The 22436-nt window shown below is 37.5% G+C and overlaps 3 protein-coding genes across 10 annotated transcripts; 1 reads left to right on the top strand and 2 right to left on the bottom strand.

The window, feature by feature from the left end:
* Positions 1–729: 729 nt before the first annotated feature.
* On the bottom strand, positions 730–3795 carry fat-spondin (extracellular matrix protein f-spondin). The gene is made up of 11 exons (XM_066396799.1): positions 3585–3795; positions 3275–3530; positions 3093–3228; positions 2707–3037; positions 2525–2655; positions 2252–2471; positions 2027–2201; positions 1776–1972; positions 1473–1727; positions 1249–1419; positions 730–1191 (listed from the first exon to the last, which is right to left on the bottom strand). Exons 1-11 carry the CDS (start codon positions 3754–3756, stop codon positions 902–904), a joined length of 2334 nt encoding a protein of 777 aa, XP_066252896.1. The 5' UTR covers positions 3757–3795; the 3' UTR covers positions 730–901.
* Positions 3796–5097: 1302 nt separating this feature from the next.
* On the bottom strand, positions 5098–10217 carry LOC136413310 (uncharacterized protein KIAA0930 homolog). 2 transcript variants are annotated; one of them, XM_066396800.1, is made up of 9 exons: positions 10002–10217; positions 9747–9907; positions 9212–9391; positions 8913–9155; positions 6969–7184; positions 6729–6915; positions 5656–6429; positions 5433–5582; positions 5098–5377 (listed from the first exon to the last, which is right to left on the bottom strand). In XM_066396800.1, the coding sequence occupies exons 1-9, from the start codon at positions 10108–10110 to the stop codon at positions 5337–5339; spliced, it is 2061 nt and encodes a 686-aa protein (XP_066252897.1). In that variant the 5' UTR covers positions 10111–10217; the 3' UTR covers positions 5098–5336. The 2 variants fall into 2 exon arrangements, with proteins under 2 accessions (XP_066252897.1, XP_066252898.1); XM_066396801.1 differs by lacking the exon at positions 5656–6429 and having other exon boundaries at positions 5100–5377.
* A 644-nt stretch (positions 10218–10861) lies between these two features.
* Positions 10862–13740, top strand: LOC136413320 (balbiani ring protein 3-like). 7 transcript variants are annotated; one of them, XM_066396825.1, is made up of 6 exons: positions 10862–11892; positions 12091–12132; positions 12272–12366; positions 13044–13295; positions 13352–13488; positions 13547–13740. In XM_066396825.1, the coding sequence occupies exons 1-6, from the start codon at positions 11658–11660 to the stop codon at positions 13572–13574; spliced, it is 789 nt and encodes a 262-aa protein (XP_066252922.1). In that variant the 5' UTR covers positions 10862–11657; the 3' UTR covers positions 13575–13740. The 7 variants fall into 7 exon arrangements, with proteins under 7 accessions (XP_066252922.1, XP_066252921.1, XP_066252920.1 ...); XM_066396824.1 differs by having other exon boundaries at positions 12091–12141; positions 12275–12366; XM_066396823.1 differs by having other exon boundaries at positions 12091–12141.
* The last annotated feature ends 8696 nt before the right edge of the window (positions 13741–22436 follow it).

Raw genomic sequence — 22436 nt, 5'->3', positions numbered from 1 at the left:
CTAAACGAATGATTTATGAGACATACACGCAAAAAATTGAGAGAACAAACATCTATTATCAAAAACGCCCTAGCGCTTTACTCGGTTCTTTTGCCTCCAAGAATTTTCGCTGTTTATGTTTGAGCTTTCCTTCGACTTTGTACTCTGACAGTCCGAATTTTGATCTCGACGTTTTTCCCCCTCTTATTTGAGCATCCCATTTATCTTACTTCTTACGCAAATGTAAATAATGTGTGTAGTTACATATTGGACGTTTATTATAGGGACTTCGAGGGGATTCAGTCTCTCATATTTCGCCAATTTTATAGCTGTTTTCCAACAAACGCTTCGCAAACTTTGTGTTTTACGGTGAACTGCTAACAAATGAGTTATTTATGGTGTGGGGATTGGGGCAAGAGCTACCATGCACGAATTTGGGGAAATAATGAGAATGAATGCTTGTTTGTTTCTCGTTTTTCTTCTTATTTTTTATAAGTTCCTTCCAGCAAGTTTAAAGCACAGAGATATGGGGTTGTGATAGAGGTGGCAGTAAAGGCAAAGTAAATTAATGAGAAGTAGAATCTCTCTTAAAATGTTCACCCTTTTTTCTTGATGCGATGGCGAAGGAAAAATATATGTATATGTTATATAATTGTTTGTTATTTTTCTTAACATTATGGTGAATAAAATATTTTCATCAAGTCATTGCGTCCAGTTTCTTTGTTTAACACTGCACAACCTTTCAAAAGCTTCTTCATAAAAATTATGTTTATTAATATAATTTATACAATTAATATAATGTATCGTTTATCAAATAGATAATGTATCATCATAACATTAAATTTGATACCTTCATAAACCTATAAACTCCCCATCAAAATTCAAATTGATATTGGAATTTCAGGGAGTATTGATATACTCCCTAATAACAAGCAACAGGCCCATAGCACCTTCTCTTCTTTCTCAAGTTAGTAGGGCAAGCTTGCCCTCCATGAAGAGGAAGACGCTTGATCATCCTAAACCTCTCCTCAACACCCTGACCGCAAGTGACACTGCATGCAGTCCATGGACTCCATGGCGTCACCATGCAATCCACCGCATTTTGAAAGGTCTCCAGTCTCGAGTGTTGAAGATTCGGGTTACTTTGAGGGCGAGGCTGGGAGTCAGCTGTTGACGGTGGAGCAAGCGAGGGAGCTCTCCCGGAAAGAGCATCTAATTTGTTATATTTAATGAGAAGAACTTTCTAGAATGGTAAGGGCCTATATATACCTTTGACTACAGAACAAGTGTTCATGCATTCCTGAAAAGTAAGGAAATTGTTCTGATTGCCTCTACAGCCCCCATAGATGAACTGAATGCAGGTTAATTTGTCCGTGTCGAAGTGCCATCTTGAGTAATAGCCTTGGCAAGGTCCTTGGTCGCTGGATTGCATACAAATCACTATTACACAAAAATAAAGGGACTATTTTCAGATAACAAGATGCTTCAGAAACCTTTAGCAGTAGCCATATCAAAGGTGCAATCAGGTGTATCCATGCAAGGCGCCTGCTGGATGAGTTCAACCCTGCTCTGGCACTTTTGCTGCAATTCTGGGACCACCAAAAGCAGCCTCTGGCGGAATTTCACTCCTTTTCCGCAAGACGCACTGCAAGGACTCCAATCACTCCATTCGGTAGTGGGGCACATCGGGTCTTTAACTTCGATGCCTTTAGTGGAGCACGGAGGTCCCATACATTTCTCTTTCTCCACTGTTTAAATCCTTATTATCAAGAATCAAATTGACATTTATTGCGCACCAGTAGTAATGTGGGGACATTTCTTCATTCCCATGTTATCTACGAAGAATCTGCTCCTCATTTTGAACCCCATTCCACAGCTCTCAGAGCAAGCGGACCAGGCCCCCCAAGGACTTGTCGAGCAAACTCCACCTGCTGCAGGGTCCAAAGTCTCTAAGGGCACTTCTTCTTCTATGGATTCATCCTCGGTTCTAGTGCTAATACGGCGATGAGTTTCGATATGAGGTTGAGGCAGGTAAGAGAAAATTTACTTATCACATTCGGCCACAGTAGCCACACACATCTCTTTAGAAACCAGTTGTCTGTTACATTGGAACATTTGCGCTTTTTGGGGGAGTAAGTACTCCCGCGTTCTCATTCGCAGTCCTTTACCACAAGTTACTGAGCAATCGCTCCAAGATGTGTAGTTTGTTACCGCACACTCAGCTGGAAATTATATATTTTAGGAATAAAATTGAATCTTCGAAGGGGCTTACGTCTAATGGTATCTTCGGTGTTCTCGCTCACATCCAACTGGGCATTTAAGAAGCTTTCGTCGCACTGCTTAGGGATAACTTTCTCCCTTCTTAAGTACAGCCTTGCCAATGGGGCCATTTCTTTCTTTGAGGGGTCGTAAAATGGAGCCCTGGGGTCTTCAGGATAAGTGGTAGTAATGCGATATATTCTCTCCCTGGGATTAGTTTCCGTATTGGGAGACTAAAACAGTTTACCTAGAATACAATACTATGATTATCTTAAAGATTTTGTACCATATAGGTGATTCCACTATCAGTCCCAGCGTCATAAGGGAACAAATCGATATTAATTTCAGGCATCCAAGAACAGTTTTTGAGGCACAAATTGAACCCATTCAGGCCAACAATCCAGTCGGGAGACGGGCCTATATACCAACTTTCAGCCAGTTTCATACAAGTATTAGAGCTATACCCACCAAACATAGAGGCTAGAGACACTAAATGATGCCTCCTATCCACCTTGAAGTTGGTAGAGGTGTTGGTGTTCACATTAGGATGCCACAAACCTGCAGCTTTGATTATGGTTCTCAAATACTTTGCCTTTGCCCTAAGCTCGGTTTCCATCATCCTCACTGAGCCCCATTCCGCCAAACTTCTAAAGCCTTCAGTGGCTATTTGGCCCTCTCCCCAGAAGGTGAAATTCCTCTCGTGGGAAGCTCCAATCACGTCCGAGAAGTGCGTTAACCAGAGCAGGGTAGGGTAATCTTTGGGGTGGGTTTTCTGGGACCAAATCCCTTCGAAGGTAAGCTGGAAAATATTTTGAGTTTTATATGCAATTTATCTTGGTCTAAAGTTCACTTACACTATATTTGGCCTCTTCGCAAGCACAACAGTCATTTTCATCATACTTAATGTCTTTCTCAGTTCGTTCGCAGAATGTCTTGCTCAAACCACCGTCATCGGCATACCAATGGTATTCGTCTTCCAAGACCATCGCCCTGGTCATTTATGTTTAATAATGAAGATGTGAAGAGTGATTTTTACCTAAATGTCACACAGCCAGACCCAGGAGGTGGTGAAGCCCACATGAAAAATACCTCAGTCTTGGGTTGGGCACTTTTCTCAGAAATAGTATTCACGCATTCTTCGTTGAAAGCGGTGTGATTGTCCCCATAAAGTTGAAAACTGCCCACCTTTTGAGGAGAAATATCTTCAGGGTGTTCGCTTGATTCCACATTTATAGTAAATCGCTGGAAGTGTTGAATTTGTCTGTCCAAGTTGCTTGGTCCCATTAGATACACTGTAAAAGTCTGAATTGCGCTGGAGCGTATTATAGGAAGTTATGGACACGTACGAGTATATAATTTCCCAGATGTGTATTTTTCAGGATTTTCATTGATTTTGATGCGATATCCATGGTCCCCTCGTGATTTGTCAACTTTAGAGTGATAGATACTCGGCACCCTTGGACACTTCCCTAAGACAGCGCAGCAGCAAAAGCCGAGAAATAAAAGGCACTTTAACATGTTCAATTTATTATAAGAACTGATTTTATGAATTCAGCAAAATCCCAGCACAACTGACTTATTCCTTTAAATTTCATGTTATCATTGACCTTTCATATCAACATATATATGTAGAGAACTTGTTGTTTTTATTCAGATTACTGACCGGTCGTATAACTTTAATCCAATTATTGATATTCACTAATTTAGAACAGAATAGTTTGTTATCAATTTTTGTCACAAGACTGGGGGATAAATAGATGTAGTAAATCTAGTAGAGTTTGGCTTCGTTATTCCTTAAACTGTAAACAAAGTTATAGTTCAAGTTCGCTTTTACCTCTAATGTGTAGAAGCATCTTCGAAGCATGTAAATTGATAATGTAAAATTTGTCGTTATTTGAGATTTGGTACTCTGGTGACTAATTAATTTCGTTTATGCCTAAAACATCTTTCAAATTAGGAGATTTTCAACCCTTTTTATAGTTAAGACCAGTTTGTCGTTCACCATAATATCAAGAAATGTGTAATGCGCGTATTCTCATCTCTAACATTTTAATGATGAGAAGAGTAAAAATTCATAGCCATAATGTTAAAAAGTTTTATATAAAATATGAATATATTATCAAAAACAAAAAACAACCTAGTGGTTGTTGTTTATTTATTGAATTTAGTGCAATCGCCAAATTCAATAAAGTTCCCTTTATAGTAGTTAATTAAAACATAAACATTTTAAGCTTTCACGAGCACCTCATTGCATTATTAACGGGATTAAAGCCGTGCAAACTTCCGTCCTAATACAAAAATCCCTATGAAATTATTCATTGATTTCGACATATTAAAGCGCTAATATTGGCCCCTCTGTGTTTAGAACTGACACAGATTGGTTGTGTTTATGTTGTTGCAACATTGAAGACGTAATAAAACAGTGCAAATCTAAGAAAATTTGTTTTATTATAAATACAGATCACAGCCTAAAGGCCTGAACTATAAAAAATCAGATTACGCTTTTACAACCGCTGATAGATACATTTTCGAAAGAAAGTAACACTTAAAACTTGACATTAACTTAGATCTGGTACTGTGGTGGCTAATTAAGTTCGTTTATGTTTAAAACATCATGTAAAACAGGAAATTTCGACACATTTTATAACTAGACACGTGCAATGTCATTCGCCATCGCATCAAGAAAATTGCATTATCTTGGAGGTTAACTTAAATTTGATGTTGTGGTGGGTAATTGGATTCTTTAATGTTTTTTGTATCAACTGGATTAACAAAAATGCAAAATATTTTCTTCACCATAATATTATTTTCTATGTCATAATTAATTTGGACCTGAGATGATGCTGCTATCTCGGATAATATTGAGATAACGGCAATAATAAAACTACACAACCACCATAAAGTCATGAAACAAATCATGAAACTTCAAAAAAATTAAAAAAGTTATATAAAAATAACCACAGTACCAAATACAAAAATGTTTTATTTATGCAAAATTTTGAACACGCTTCTTTAAAGCCCTCATACTCGTCATTCCATAAGATTGAGCCCATGCAAACTTTGCGATCTTCATGAAACTGTTCGTTGATTTCGGTACACTAAAACGTCAATATCGGCCCCTCTCTGTGATCCAAAATATCTGGAAAAGTTCATCAAATAATACTCAACAAGACATATAGCCCTAAAATCAATACCTTTAGCTATACTCCACCAAGGCAACGTGACATAAGTCAAAAAGGCATTTAGTGGTACGCTTTGCGCCCTCTTGTTCTCCTTCCAAAAGTGAAAAGTCTGCGTAAAGCCCCTCATGGTCCACAATGGGTTATAAGCGCAGTCTCCCAGTTCTGGAAAAAATCATTTATTTGATCCTCCCAAGTACCACACCTATCAGTGATCAAATCCACCCTGAAACCTCACCATTTAAGTGCTTCTTATTGATGTCGCACCAATAATAAATGCTGGTACCATCGGGGGTGACCCGTTTCGGGGGTACGATATTCCTACTGGTTTTATGTCCAGTTTTATTTATTGCCAGTTTCTTTATGTTTTTAGGCAGAGTGCAGTAGCTATAAATGCTCTTCACGGTCAGTCTATTGTAGTTGCCATCAAAATTACTCTTCTTATTGTTATCGTTGTCGTCATGTTTGTTGTCAACCACAGGTTTGTTACTTTCATCAATTTTCTCTTCACTATTATTGCGGTTCTCATTGGATATGCTCAATTTTGAGATTTCATGCACACATGGTAGCTCCTCTTTTCCGTTAACTGTAACATACGGACTCTCCGTAGTGCTCTTCTCAATTGAAGTATTGCTCTTCACTGAAGCCCGACTCGGAGGCCTCTCCTCCACACTCTCACTATTCAGACTAATAGCGTCATCCGCGAACTCAAACTCGGAACTATACTTTCCAGATTTCTCCTTGGAATTCTTAACCACCTTCAACTGCTTTCGCTTCTTCTTAGTCTTCTCTTTACCCACCTCATACTCTGATTGGTTCAGCAGGTTGTTAACGTGGGGGGTGCAAGTGCATTTATTTTCGGGGGGGCCTAACGGTGCCCTGAGGGCGCAATTCGAGGGGTCGGTGCAGGGCTGTCTTTCGTACAATTCAAGTAGGATTATGGATCCTCGTTTTCTTCTTCGAAAGCAGCCGCAACAGCCGGATTTGGAGGTAGAAGCAGGACCGGTCTGGCCTACAACAAGCAAAACTGTTTATAGAGAGATGGGAGTGGAGATTACCAAGAAGGTCGAAATCGTTTTGGACCTTCTTAGTGAGAGCTAAGTACATGTTCTACTGAATAATCATCTAAATCAGGGTGTGATATGCCAATAGGTCCTGCTTCTACTCTCATTCTGTTCATTGTCCCTTCAGATTTTTTAAGGCAATAAATGCTTATGTATTATAGTTATCATGCATTTGGAATTAACTTAACATGCTTCTTCATGCAGTGACCTATAACATTGTTGTGGGGGTGATGGGTTAAACACATACCGTCTCTCAAGTCCCCTGCTTCAATTTCGCTAACTCCATTATCCCAATTGTCCAAGCCCTCGCTCTCAGATCTAGCTTTGACGTCCAGTTTCGTCCTCCACCCTCCTCGGACAAAATTGTTTATATTAGCGCTAGGATCGCTAAGTCTTCTTTGAGATCTGTACACATAATAGTCCTCCTGGTCGTCCTGAAAGTGGACATTAATTTGTGGCACATAGAGAGATTTGGGTGTATGTTTGCCTCCCAATCAGAGTCCCCCCACATATCAGTAGCGCAGAACCCAGGCTCAGAAGTGGGCGTTTCCACCCCAGACCCTTTGGGCTTGGTAACCGCCATCTCAGCATGCCCTTTTCCTTGAGGGCCCTTCATCCTGACGAATTCACAGCGTTGCGCCGTTACATTGGAAAACAGGCCAAAGGTCATTCTTTGTGCCATTTTTGTGCCCAGGCTCGATTGCTGCAAAATTACTCGCTATACAAGGTGTCCGGAAATAACATGGAAATATTTTGGGAGGTGATTCTAGAGATTAAAATAATAAAAAAAGTTTTCGTAAACATACCCCAAAAATTGCTTCTTAAAGGAGCTAGAACCCCTTAAAGGGAGAACCCTAAAGATGTTTTTTTCGCAACGGTTTACGCTAAAATTATGAAATTCAACATACTTTAATAAGGTAGAAGGGGATTTTTTGTGTGTTAATAATTGCAAATTTTAATCAGAAGTTTCACACAAAGGGTCTCCTACGTAAACGTTTGTAATATTTCTTAATTTTTGAAATCCAATTACTGAATCGCAAATATTTTTAAGGAAAAAAGGTCCTCTTACTTCATCTCGTTGATATAGATTGTTTTCCTGAAAAATGAGTTTTTATGAACAGATAAACGATTACATGGACATTGAAATTCATCTTAATAAACATAGTAGGCATCCTTATAATAGGAATATTTTTATTAACCAGCAATAACAAAATTAATATTATTAAAGATTTATCACTTATTCCAAATAAATATTGAAAATCTTCTCAACAGTTTAAATGAATAACAGTATTTAAACTTTTTAGAAAACGATTTACTGAACTTAATGGAAGATGTACTATATCAATTGACATATGGCATGTTTTCTATGCAAGATGGGGCTCCACCTTATTTCTCTCTCAATGTAAGAGAATATTTGAGCTAGTTTTATCCAAGACGATTGATAAGACGTGTTGGATCAGTGTATTGACCACCGCGTTGCCCAGATTTAAGTCTCCTAGATTACTTTCTGTGGAAATACTTGAAGAAATTGATCTATGCTGTCCCGATTGGCACTATAGAGGAATTGCAGCGGCGTGTATTTCCTGCTTATGATTATATCAAAAATAAGCCTGGTGTTTTTGACAGAGTGAGATCTTTTGTGAAGAAAAGAATTGGAGGATGCACAGAGATAAACGGAGGCCATTTTCAACAATTGTTGTGAATAAGTGATAAATCCTTAATAATATTAGTCTGGTCATTGCTGACCAATAAAAAATGTTTCTATTACAAGTATGTATGTCTACTATGTTTATTAAAAAGCATTTCAATGTCCGTGTAAACATGCATCTGTTCATAAAAACTCATTTTTCTGGAACACAATCTATCTTAACGAGATGAAATAAGAGGACCTCTTTTTCTTAAAAATATTTGCGATTCAATAATTTGATTTCAAAAATTAAGAAATTTACATAGGAGACCCCCTGTATGTGACCTGACTAAAATAAGCAATTATTAGCACAAAAAAATCCCATTCTACCTTATTAAAATATACCGAATTCCACAATTTTAGCGCAAACTGTTTCGAAAATATTGCGAAAAACCCATCTTTAGAAATCCCCTTTTAAGGCGTTCTAGGCCCTTTGAAAAGCAATTTTTCGGATATGTTGACAGGACCTTTTTTAAAATATTTTAATCTCTAGAGTCATCTCCCAAAATATTTCGATGTTATTTCCAGACACCCAGTATAATTCGCCAATTAAAATTAGACGTCTGCACAGTTTCAAGCTCCGCTGATAATGACGTTCGCTATGTTATGAAATCACAGTCAGAGCAAAAATATTAATAAAACAGCGTATGGCGTTGCTCATTATCATAACACTGGCTTATGCGGATCCATGGTAATTCCGACGGAAAGTAAATGCGGATATAAGATGCTGATGAGCATACGAACCCTTGAATCGTAAACTTTCTTCAAGGCGTCATATCTGATGGACCCCAGGAAGATCACCCCTTGAACGGTGCCCAGTTTGTCCGAGGCCACCAACTCCACGCACACCATCTCTCCATCCCTCACTAAAATGTCTTGAAACACCTCGTCGAAGTTATCTACCATGAAGCAGATGTGGGGATAGGTAATTTCCTCTACATCCCCTTTGGTGTCCATCCTCCGTCTGCTCGGGGACGCATACACTTTCTGAGAAGACCAGAAACTGGCTCATTCATGGGGAGCATCGAAGTGGCATTAAATACCTGCGAGTGTCTTTTCAGGACCTGCAGCTCTTTAGGACTAGTCCTGGTGCAAATTGCTAAGGTGAGGGTATACTCGAATTGATGGATGATAAGGTTGAGGTATACAGTTTCCTCCCAGTCGATGTCGGGGTCCCCTATGGGGAGCTTCTTGCTGTCCTTCCGGAAAACGTCTACTTCAGTCTGCAAAAAAGGGGCTTGGTCTACAATTCCGGAAAATTTTTACTGCTCTGCAGTATCGGTCGCTAAAATAAACTCCGATTTTAATTGCCGAAGCTGTTTGAAGCATTCTGGGAAAGTTAAAGATATCCTTGCACCAAAACGAAAGTTGTACTCACATTTACAATATTTGCATTAAAAAGGAGATATACATAAGTAGATTAAAACGTAATCTCCATAGTAAATACTTTCTTTATTTAGAAAACTGCGTGAAATTTATTACTTTAGCGTGGCAGTAAAATTTACAATGTTAAAGGACAATAATAAGGCAACGTTTGCTCTAACGCTCAGGGCTTTGTAGCTTCCAGGAATGCGTTACCTCAAATTTAGGCAGATACCTAGGTGACCCTTTCACGTGCTTCTTGCGAACGAAGAAGAGCAGGTCATCACAGTCGATCGTGGAGTCGTTCTGGAAAAGGAAATGTCGCACGAACAAGTCGGTCCAGTAGGTTGTCCCTTGCAGCATCACGAACCCGGAATCTGGAACAGCCACCCGAATTCACACAATTCTGGCATTGTCGGTAATCGTTAATGAAACTTTAAAAAAACCGAACATTCCTACTTCTGGTCTTACCATCCTTCAACAGCTGTCTCATCTCCTTAGTCCTCTGGAAATTGATCTCTTCCAAGAGCTGCTCTAAGGCTGTAGGTGTTTTCAGTGAGGAACTGTTGGCGAAAGCCATGATTTCTTTGCCGAAACCCCCCTAAAAGATCATTTCTCACACAATCGATTTCGCTTTGAGGTGCCCATGGTTGGGGCTCGCGGAAAAGCTCTGACTAATCGCGGAAAAGCTTTCGTCTAATGAAAGACATCAATCGATGGAAACTTGCAGCTTTTGCGCGTTGACGAGAACTGGAAAAGGGATCGATAAGGGTGGCGTTTTAGACTCGAAAGGGCCGAAGGGCCGAATTGCCCGACAAGGGATGTAGATGTCGCCGGTCGATAAGCTGGCGCTCTATGCGAAGCTAATCATACCTTTGGTGGATATTTTCGATATTTTTAAAGTCCTTGGGAGAACTTTTGCCCTCATTGACACCAACACCGTTCTAAAATGGAAGAGCCTGAAACTGCACTGCCGGAGCCGCAGGACCTTTAGATGAGACACGGAAGAGCTACCCAAGTTCAACGTACGATCCATGGCAGTCGATTAGATTGGAAAACTGCTCCTCAAAGATATCGAAATTTTCTTGAGAATGTCCAAGTGCTTGTCGCTTTTCAAATTTTGTGCTCTTGGATCTCGGGAACCCAAGGAGCAATTGCCTTAAAGAGTAGTTAAATGAATCATCGCAATCAGTCTGAAGAAGCTGAATTGGGATCGTTTTTTTCATTTTTTAAGATCGTAAATATGTGTTGACTCATTGGTGAAATATCTGTTGACTCACATGCGAAATTTTCAGTCGTTTTTGCCATTTCTGTGTGGACCGCCACTTGAGCGCAAAAATAGAGCAAATGAATCATTCTAAACTAAAATTTGATATTTTATCTTTAATTTGTGAAATTTTAGTTCATCAATCTCTATTTTAAGCTTGCTCGTCTATTTGTGAAATTTCTTAAATTTTTAGTAACACATTAGGAATTTTCACCGTCTGTATATGCATAAAACTCGTAATTTTCGAGTACTCGAACCTAAATATAAACCCTATTTATTTCTTTTTATATAAAGGCACGCGAAACAAGGTTAAAAATATACTTTCTCCAGTAATTCCCACTATGATTAATGCCAAGTCTCACCTCCAAAAAATAATTGATAGCACTTGCCATTGCCGAAATTTCTGTCCATTAACTCCTTCAAGGAACACCCTCAATCATAATAGGTATTACCAAGTGCACAGACGTTGTATATGTTCGTTTATTTGGAAACACTGCTAAGACTATGGGAGTGCTAGACCAGCATTTGTCTGACAAAATCCAGGATTTCGACTTCATCAGACGTCCTTATTAGCATTTGATATACTGCGATCCTGAGATTAACAAAATCACCGATAACTTGACTGCTTGAAATTACTATGCAGAAATCTCTAGAGTGTTAGACCTCCGAAAGCAACTCCTTTGCATGTGGATAGTATCCGCGGTTTTGGAGGTTCCAATGTAAACAATAATAAACAAAATTGATTTGAAAGTGGCTCCTTACCTCATTAGCCTACACGCTACTGTCTGGATCCATCTTTTTTTGTGGATTTAATCAGCACAGTTAATCACACACATCGAACGAACGAGCACCTCGTTAGGATGCATCCGAAATCGGCAAGTTTGTTGCTCTTCTTAGGGTGGTTTACCGCGATGGTAAAAAGTGCGCAAAACGGGTATTGCTACGAAAAGTGCATGAACGAGAGAGTGCGGCGAGATCCTCAAAGTAATATCAATATATTTCTGGAGTACCAAAAGGCGGAAATTAAGGTACCGACACCCTCTCGAGTGAAAATGTACGGTATGAGTGAATTTACGAACGGGAACAGATTACCAGGTATGAATCATTATCCTCATGAACCTCAAGGAGAAAATATTTATTCGCCGCGCCACTCACGAGCAATTATTGAGGGGAAACACGGTGAGTTCTGAGGAAATTTAAAGACGCAAATTTGATTAATTAACGTCTTTCGATCTGTTTAGAGCGAACCAGAAACTAACTCAGCTCACGGTGATAAATTTTCTATTGTTTCAGAGGTGAATCTACGAGAATCTTACATAGTCGATCCCGTAGAAGGTAATAAGGGTAAAGTCAAACATTTTTGTCCACGAATTTTATATTAATCACTACTACGCCAAACCTAACACTTGTGCGTTGCTTTGATAATATTCCTATAGCCGCCAACCAGTTGCCTCATTAAAATTCTGTGTTTCAGAAGGGTGTAAATCCAAATCATTAAAGAAGACAGCGTCGAGAGTCAAATGCAAACCTCGACCTATAATCGTGGACCTTATTCCCACGAGCGGCAAGGCAAGTATATCATTATCATCTTTGCTGTATCATCTGCGCATCATAAAATGAGGACTTCTGAGTGATGTTGTGAAAGTGGTAGAGGTTCCCTTAAGAGGCTCTAGCAATTACAGCATTTTTTTGGATAATGAATTGATAAGAAGACCTGCAAAAGTGGCAATGAAGAAAATCCAGGGCAAATGCTGTTTTTGGCTTGTTAAAACTTTCATTTGTAACCACTGTCTTTGTTTAATTGAGTAGGTTCTGAACGCATTTGACACGTACGTTATACTTTTTGTTGTCACGTAACAGCGTGCACGAGAAAAGGATGGTTATATGCCTCGCAGAGATTAACATTAGGTTTGAGTCACAAGTTGATACGAATAATGGTGTCAATAGAGAGTTTGCGCAGACAAAATTAGAAATAAACATACAAATGCTTAGCCAATTTAAGTGGAAACTAACACCTGGAAATTTGGATGTTCGACTTCTCGGAAATTTCAAGAGTAGTGGGCCGCAAAATTCACCTCACCGTCGACATATGATTTAAATTAATTGATTTTACTGTTGCAAAGCTTGACCTTAATTTCAAAGGAAGTCACCTTCAAATTCAATACTGTAATTTCCCCTGAACAATACCAGCCATAAAGGTTCAGTTTTCAAACTCATAATCAATTCTCCCTTTCTTTTACATGCAGATCATTTATAACAAAGTCCTAACCAAAAGATGCTCTGGCTTTTGTTCGAACAACCAAGAATGTATGGCAGTTGAAACCCAAAACACATCGGTCTCAGTTATGATGCTAACATCAGAAGGAACGTCCCAGTGTTCCACAGTAGTGATCCCCATCCACATCAAATGTAAATGTCGGTGCAGAATCACTGAAAAGGACTGCAACTTGCCACAAAAATACCACAAGCAAAGCTGTAGTTGTCGTTGTTCCAACGAGGTTTGTTTAATTAATTTAAGGTGGAATTAAAGTCATCATTAAGAGTTGTTTTAAAGCGCGATAAAACTGACTGCATGAATAGGAAGCCTGCAGGGAAGTTTTCTTGGAACGAAACGACTTGTTCTTGTGAATGTAAAAGGGCACAGAAGCAACAATGCACTACTGGAACTTTTTGGGATAAGAACCAGTGCAAGTAAGCATCAGAATGTTATTTAACCAAGCTCATTTACTAACTTTTGTATTGTTACTAGATGTTCCAAGAAAGCCGACAACGGCTGACCACCTTCAGAGCATTAGAAGCATAATTGCAACAAGACAATTCCTTCCAGGACTGGCTAGGTACATCCTGCCTAGTATTCACATGATTTTTATTACGTATCTAGTATTTATTTTTATACTCAATATTTGTATAGTCGGTTTAAATAATATAAAAACTTCAACAGAGTGATGACGGCTGAGTTATTCTTCTGAGCCATCAACAAAGTGTTAGTTTAGAATCCTCGAAACTAACGTATACATAATGTGACTTGATAATCCCCGTTTCTGTTTAGGTAGGGATCACGGTTTATGTAGTCAAGATGATTATCAAGGCAAAAAGCCTTGCTACGGTTTAAACAATCTTAACAGGGACGTCAATATAAGAATTATGAATTGTTATCAGGCGGCGCAATTCTTTAAATTAACATATATTCCGTATGTATGTCGAAAAAGGCAAAATATAATTTATGATTTGGCGTATTTTTCTAATCCACATCTTTTATAACTTGGAAAATGCTTTTGGTAATCTGTTTTATTTAAATCTCTCGCATAACCTCTTCTGGGTGTTAAGCTTCTAGATCACACACACATAGGAGCGTACAAACTCTCAAAGCAATCAAGAGAAATTTCGTAATGACTTCAAAAATCTCCAAAAAAAGTTTAATGGGTTTAAGTCCGGACTTCGCGGTGGCCACAGTTGTTCACTACCCCGACCAATTCATCGACGTGGAAAATTCATATTTAAGGACTCTCTTATTGTAATGAGCAGCAACGCTGTCTTGTATAAACTAAAGGCGAAAGAAACATCCTCTAAAATTAAAAATTAAGTCGTTTCGCAAGAAGCTCAAGTGCTATTTCCCATTCACTTTCGCCGGCACACATTAATTGAAAATTGATGTTGAAAGGGATGGCCTCTCATTAAATGAGGATTTTCTGTGTTGTAATAATGGTTTAGAAGTCGATGTGAGAAACAAATTTTTGTTAAGATAAAAATAAAGAATCATATGGTTCGCATGTAATTTGTTACCAACTAGCGCTAAAAGCTTTGGATTAAGTGATGATATATTTGATGTGTTCAGCATTCTGAAGGTGGATATAGAAACTTTCCTCCCGCCAAATAGCTTTTTATTTATGCATTTTTAATTTTTCATAATTTCGAACTAAATGAAGAATTGAGCTCATATTTTTAGTTTTTTCAAGCCACAAATCGATGTTTTTTTACACCAGAGAGTAACTTTCGGAACTTGAATTTGGGAGGTGCAAAGTTTAAAATTGTTGTCATACAAGAAAACTAAAGAAAAATGAAGTAAATAAAAATATATAAACAAACTTCATGTGATGCCTGAAATGGGAGAACAAACGAGCTGAGTGTCTCATTTCTGTGAACTGTTTTTCAACATATTTAATACCAATTTTCCATGTCCTAGACCCATGTTACCTTAGTGTAACGCTTTATCTCGTCCACGGAACAAAAAACAAACAACGCTGTGTATCATATGTAAATAATAAAATATTTACGTATTAAGCGTTTCACACTTTGTGTACAGGGTTTAAATTACATATGTATATCCCGGGCCTCTGCCAGACCTAAATACTGTGATTCTTTTATTATTTGTGGCCCAATATTTGCTTTTCAGCGACGTCTAGTTCCTAAAGGCATAAATTATGGACAGCGAAGCTCTAGAGGCCTTAAATCGGGCGGTTCCCCTGATTAAAATTGCATTGAGCAATCTGAGAAGCATTACTTGCCTTGTCATCAAGAAAATTAAAATTTGGTTTAATGCCATGTTTTATGGTCCTGATCATGCAGTGCAAACTTAGGGAAATCGTGTCTGTGAAAATAAGCAAATCCTAATCCCATTTCTTAATTACTCCGAAATTTTCTTATCCCAGGGCTGAGTTAATCTCTTTACGAACCAGATTTACGTGATCAAAATGCCGTTATAAAAGCCATTTATGGAGTGAAAGTAACAAATACGTCGAGATCTCGAAACCGTCCAAATTTTTTGTTCCCATGGACGAAAAGTAACATTTCAATTTTCTATGAAAGTCCCGCACCTTTTATTGCCAGTTCGGCACCGGCGATTTATTGGACCCGCACAAAAGTACCTCAGGCAAGACGTCTTCAGCTAAGAGTAAGATGTTGGGCATGGCTGCCGTGGTAAATACCCCCATAAAATTCCTGTTCATGGTCGGAAATAAACACTGGACTTCGGGAAACCAATTGAAAGAGATGCCTTTATTGGACCCTACCTTGTCCACAGCCGGGGAAACATTAAAGTCCAATAAAACCGAAGCCGCCTTTTCTCAGAAAAAGCTTGATGAACTTGTTTGCTGTCAGGAAGCCGCAAATGCCCTTCAGTTTTCGAAGCAGTTTGTTGCAACGTTTCAATATCCGTTGTGATAATTTCTCTTTAAATTTCAAATGTTTGTGAATCGTCATGATCAATAGTCACCAGAACTAACGTGTATTATGGGATTGTAGCGGCGCATCCCAAGGATCTATATATCAAACGAGTTATCGATATCTCGCCGACAAAGAGCTGCGGATTACGCTAATCCCGTTATCATCTTTTGATGTTTTCAATAATCGAGCACATCAAAGTAAGGCATATACATAGAAATGTTTAATATATGTATAAAATAAATATTACCGATGTAGGTACTCAACAGCAGCTCTTCTTCGTTCCGTTTTATCGACAAATACGACACGAGTAGTGTAAACATCTCCGTAAGCATCGTTTCCGATTACCGTAATGCGAATAAGCTTTGTTTAGAGTAATTTATAGCGTCAATATTTCAAAAAGGGCTCAGAAGTTTAAAGCCCAACATCACTTAACACATAGAGCTTTGTTTGCATAGTGAAACTTGGGCTGCTACAGGTTTAGCCCATTTCCATCAGAAAGCTACCAAAGAGCTCTTCGACCAGATATCGGAATTTAAAATTTAATCGAATTATTTCCCAAAATCACCGGGGGTCTTTAAGATTAGGCGCATACGAGCGATTAAAATATCGGCCGATTTTTTGCGATCGATTATCTATCGGCTATTTATTTATCGGTTGGTTCGAGATACCCACGGGATAGTCCGATTTCATCATCGGCGACGAGAAAAACTAAATGGATTTTATAAAAACTGCGTGTATTATTGCTTTACTCCTTAAATTACGGGGAAAAAACATTTACATACACAAAAACATAAAAACCTACAATCAGTCCAAGGTTAGAAAATGATCAGTTTTGCCAATCTTTTGCGAAAATGAAATTGTGGAAAATTGTTGAATCTTTCAAAATATAAATTTGAAATGGCGACCATTGTGTTGGATGCAAAGTTTGATACGTTTTTGTAAATACAATTTAACTTTTAATAATATCTCTGGTATGATTTCTCTGAAAGCATTCCGAATTCGAATTTTCATATTTTCTTTCGTTTTCGGTGGTTCTCGATAAACTATATCTTTAATATATCTCCACAAAAAGAAGTCCATGCAACTAAAATCGGGCGATCTTGGTGGCCACAAATGAAGCTAAGAAAGAACTTCCTTTGCATTCTCCAATTAGAAATATCAAATCAATTTTTTCTTGTAAAGAATAATTTATCATTTTTAATTCAGAACCTAACATCAAGCAGAAACTAATTATATGTATCATTATCATATTTCTCGCTAATAAACAAAATTTAAGATCAAAACTCTGTTCTAAATTAGCCGACCAGTCGTATTTATTGGACCACAGGGAAGACCACTGGACTTTGATACAAGCAAAGCAAAAAAGTTAATGTGTTTCTTAAAAAATATATTGGGATAACAGTAGTATATAGTTAAAAATTAGCGGTGGCAAGTATAAGTCGTAAAATTAAGAAAAATCATTATCGCATATGTCGGGATTGCTGGTGCAAGTTTCATGATTCCAGTCATGACAACGTACATACTGTAACAATCCACTTTAGGTCCTTTGTTGTCAATATAATTAAATTTACTTTTGGCATATTCATTCTGTTGGTCTTCTGAAACACAACTCTCTGAATCATCTAAAATGAAGATTTCTTTTCGTACTCTGATTGTTCAGTCGTGCTTTCCTTTATCATTTTCCTACACTTCTTTATACGTATTTTTTTCGTATTTTGCTACCCGCTATTTTCCATTTTACAAATCGATCTGTTTCTTCTATTTTATTTACCTTTTTTTCTGAGATTTTAGGGCTGGTTTTATCTTTATTGTTATATCGTTCATAAAAGCGCAATACCAAGATTTACTTGCCATTTCTTTTACGTGGTTAAAATAGAGGAATAGAATCCTTCTCGGCAATTTGATAAGCTAATCTGGGAACATCTATAATTGTTAAGCCGATCACATATTATTCCAACTTGAATATGTTCTTAACTATAATATTTTCAAATTCTTTGAAAACGCTCCGCTTTTCTTTATTTATTTCTGCATTTTCGCTTGTATCGCCCTTATTCAAATGTCTTTTTATGGTGGTTTTAAAAACTTTGTGCAATTTTGCGCATTCCTTCAGATTAATACTTTCATTTTTATAATTATGTGTTGTGTTGTATTTTGCAAGTCTGCAGGTTTCCACTTACGATACTTATTCTCCGTCATTTTTAAAGAAAACCATTTGCATCAGTTGGACCAATCCATTTTCGCTAGCCACCTGATGTCCAATTTACCAAACTTCACAATGTCAAAATAAAATAAAAAATACAACAACATAACCTATAACAACCGACATTTGTGTCACTGCAGTAAATTGTATTATAGATAGAAAATGAATGAAAATGATAAATATAAACACTGAAAGCTTACCATTAACTCTGCTACGGCTTTGGAACAAAACACTAAAAATTAAGTTAGAATATTCGAAAATAGTGTTTTGCAAATAGCACACTGTCGCGTCAGTTTCAGTAAAAAAATAAAATGGCCGACCAAGATAAAGTTGTTCCTAATCGTGTGGTGCTGCCAACTCATAAAAATAAAAACTACAATTTGACATATAGTGGTGGTCCAATTTAGCAAACGATCCAATACAGGGCCCGTCTTTAGGAGTCGACACTATCCGTATATAGAAAATTATAACTTTAATGTACTTTTGTTTTGTGGAAAAAATTTGACAATGTAAAAATATCTTCAACCTGATATGACTTCCGGTTATACCGGAAACTAACCCTTACTTCGTTTTTTTAAACGGAACATGACAGTTGTTTTAATGAAATTTTTTTTTTTTAATTGAAAATAAACATAAGTTTCATAGTACTACATAGTAGTGATTCTCAATTGTTTTTGATTTATTTTAATTTTCACGATTTTTCCGACACTTGTAGAGCTTTACTAAAATTCCATTACATATTTATAAAACTATCTGACATAAATTGATGAAGTAAATTTTAAATTACTAGAAAATTAAAATATTTTTATAGACAATTAAAAAATTAAGAAAAATGTTTGAAAAAGTTTAAAAAAAAAAAGAAATATAGAATTTTTTAATTCGAAAAAGGCATTTTTTTCAAATAGCACTCTACAATTATTTTTGCACCATTCGATTGGCAGGAAAAAACTGAATAAATAGGATATACATCATAAGTATCAAAAATTAATACTTTTTGAGTAAATCGAACAAAACTCTAAACTATTTTATAAGCTCCGGGGTGTTCCCGGAGCGGTCTTTTGAGCTTATTGAACAGCTAAAAGTCTAACAGTTCTAAATCGGACGAATACGGTGGTTGTGGAACGATATGGGTAGTTTTTGGCAAAATGTTCTGGAAGATCCAGTGCAGTATGGGACGGTGCATTATTTATTGTGGTGCGAAAACCAAGAATTGTGAGCCTATCATGGCATCTTAAGGCAAATAGTTTCACGCAAGCGACGCATAACGCTCAAATAATATTTCCAGTTTACAATTTGGCCTGACGAAAGAAATTCATAATGTACAACATTGCAATAATCGAGAAAACTGTCATCATGATTTTGATTTTTGAGCGACTTTGGCGCGGTCTTTTGGGTCTTGGTTCACCTCTTGAGCGATATTCGTTCGGTTGATCAGTTGTTTAATATTGTATGGATAGATGCAAGTCTCATTTCCCCTAATAATGCATTTAATGATGTCCTGGTAGTCAGAAATCATTATTTAATAGATTTCAACGCGATGCTTTTTTTCCAAAAAAAAAGTGTTTTAGGACTATTTAAGATTTGACACGTTTGGGACACAAAACATCTACTATAATGGTTAGGGTTGATCTAAATAAAATGCCCGCAGCATCAACAAGGTCTCTAATTGTCAACCGATTTTTTTTTTAACATAGCTTTCATCGGTAGATGTTGATGGTCGTCCGGGGCGCTGTCCGTCTTGGACTTTTTCTCGGTCTTTTTTAAAGTTTTCGTTCCACTTGTAAACATTTTTCTGAGACATAGCCGTATCACCAAAATTTGTGGCATCAACGTTTCAGCGGCAGAATATTCATTCTATAAATAAAATTTAATGCAAATTCTTTGCTCAACAAAATCAGGCATAGTGAAAATCACTTTTGTATGTTTACAAAAACACGTGTATTTCTGGAGCAAATTAATATATTGACATGAGACTTGACGTAGATGTCACAAACAGTGCTGCCATACTACAAAAAATAATAATTTCATAATGTTATAGTGCCCGCGAAGTTTAAATAAAAAATTTACCTTATTTTTTTTATCATAGTAATATGTTGTGTGTGGACTCGTTGAAAAGTTCGTGAAAAGTGGAATCTTACCATACTCTTTTTTTTTTAATTCTGTAGTTATTAGGAAGTAAAAAAATCTTTTAAAAACGAAAAATTGTGAATACCTTCTTAATTCGATCCACAGGTTACTTAACGCAGCAGATGCTGAAAATGCCTCCGTCCTTTGCTTGACATGTTTCCAGGCGATGGTAAGATCCAATGAGTTTTTTTTGTTTCTTCTTCTATGGTGCAATACGCATAAACTGATGCTGTAAACAACACGCACATGGGCGACGCTCTAATTAAATGCAATAATAATAGAACAGGATAATGATTCCATCACCTGCTAGCTTTCTGAGCATCGAGACTCATCTTCATGAGCATCAGACATCAATCTTTCGCGTCACGCGTAGACGTCCATCGTTTTCTGCAGGTACGCCTAATCCAAAGACGGAATTTTCCAGTGACTGTTATAATTTCCATTTACTTTGTAGCCAAAAGATGAAGAATATGAAAGACTATAAGAAACCGCAAAAGTCTCACTTTGCCTTAAAAATGGACTCTCATCGTTGTTCTCGTGCTCTCTTCATATGTACGTCAAGGTTAGTTCTGGTTAAATCAGGTTAGTTCAGATTAGCGGTAAGACTCATTTAACCGACTCCTACAGAATTAGTGACTGGTCATGACATGAGTCAATGAGTCCCTTGACTTAGAATTCATGATTTGGGCCATGCCATTAGATATTGAAATTCAGTATTTAACACAATTATTCCCCAAAATTACCTGATATCTCTAACTCCCATCCCGAATTCAATTCAAATTCTTATCTACTAATTTTATCATTTTGCCCTTTAAGGGGCTGCTTCCATAAGTCAAGGTTAAGTCAGGTAAGCGCTAAGACTCGTTTTACCTGCTCCTGGTGGCCGGTAATCACACGAGTCAATGACTCCTAATTGAAATTCATGGGTTAAGCCATTCCATCAGATACTCAAATTTAATATTTAACCGAATTAGTCCCCAGAAATCTCTAACTGGCATCCGGAATTAAATTCAAATTCTGATACATTCATTCATCATTTCGCCCTCTCAAGGGATGCTTTCATATGTCGAGATTAACCTGAAGAAATTTGACGTTCTCAGTTCTGATTGGATCGTCCCTCAGTTTAACCATAAAGTCCACGTTACCTGCACCCATAGGATTGGTTGCTAGTAAGGCCTTTCTTTCACCATTTTGCAGATTTAACGTAAGGGGTCCCATTAGTCTGAAATATTCTGAATGCGTCTAATAGGTCAAATGCGCGCTACAGGGTGTTCCGTACATATTATTGCTTCCTTATGTTATGCGGATGAATCTGCACAAATACTATGGAAGGACGAGTATGTGACAGAAAAATGCAAACTAATGAATGATGAGAAAAATAATGAAATAACGAAAAACTATTGAAGATAGAATTGATATTGGGACTAGAATATGCTTCGTGGGAATTGCGTAAAATCACCCTTAGAACTCAGGGCGATGCCGCACATTTGTGGGACGCCCTGTAGATGCGCTTGCAAGCGTTTTTATGTGATGCGTATAAAGAAATTAGGTAATATACGTGTTTCGTTTTTCCTATACAAGGCACCTTGTCGAATATACAGGGTGCACCATTCAAAACTTTGCACCTAGCTTATATTGAACAACGATCAAAACATTAGAAATTGCTGCAACGCGTCAATTTTGTTTTCGAGAGGGCACATTTTAGGGTCACATGCAAGTTCATCAAAACAACCCTCTTCGCGGGGGTGCAATCAAATTTTAATATACAAGGCGGCCCAACCACAAACTTTGCACCTCATATTTTGGTATTTAAAATGAAAGTATATAAAAACGCTCGAACCCGTCAGTTTTTTATTCAAGAGGGCTAATTTTTTACTATATGTTCAATCCTTCAATTTCAGCCCCCGAACAGGGGTGGCAGTTACCCCCAAAATTTTTAAAGAGAATGGGGTCGAGTAATACCTCATTTTAAAGGTAGTTGTACCCTGATTGTAACTTCCAAGTTTGAAGTCACTGCCTTATCCCCGTTTATGTAACAACTCTGTGTCTGTGAGGAATTGATCACAATCACAGCTGTAGACTTCAAAATAGTGGTAGAAAGACCTTTAAAAGTGAGATATCACTGAAATGTTTTGACGGAGGTGCTCTA

The sequence above is a fragment of the Euwallacea similis genome, chromosome 13 (genome assembly GCF_039881205.1).
Source record: "Euwallacea similis isolate ESF13 chromosome 13, ESF131.1, whole genome shotgun sequence".
NCBI classification, from domain to species: Eukaryota; Metazoa; Arthropoda; class Insecta; order Coleoptera; family Curculionidae; genus Euwallacea; species Euwallacea similis.
This window is presented reverse-complemented; position numbering and strand designations above follow the sequence as displayed.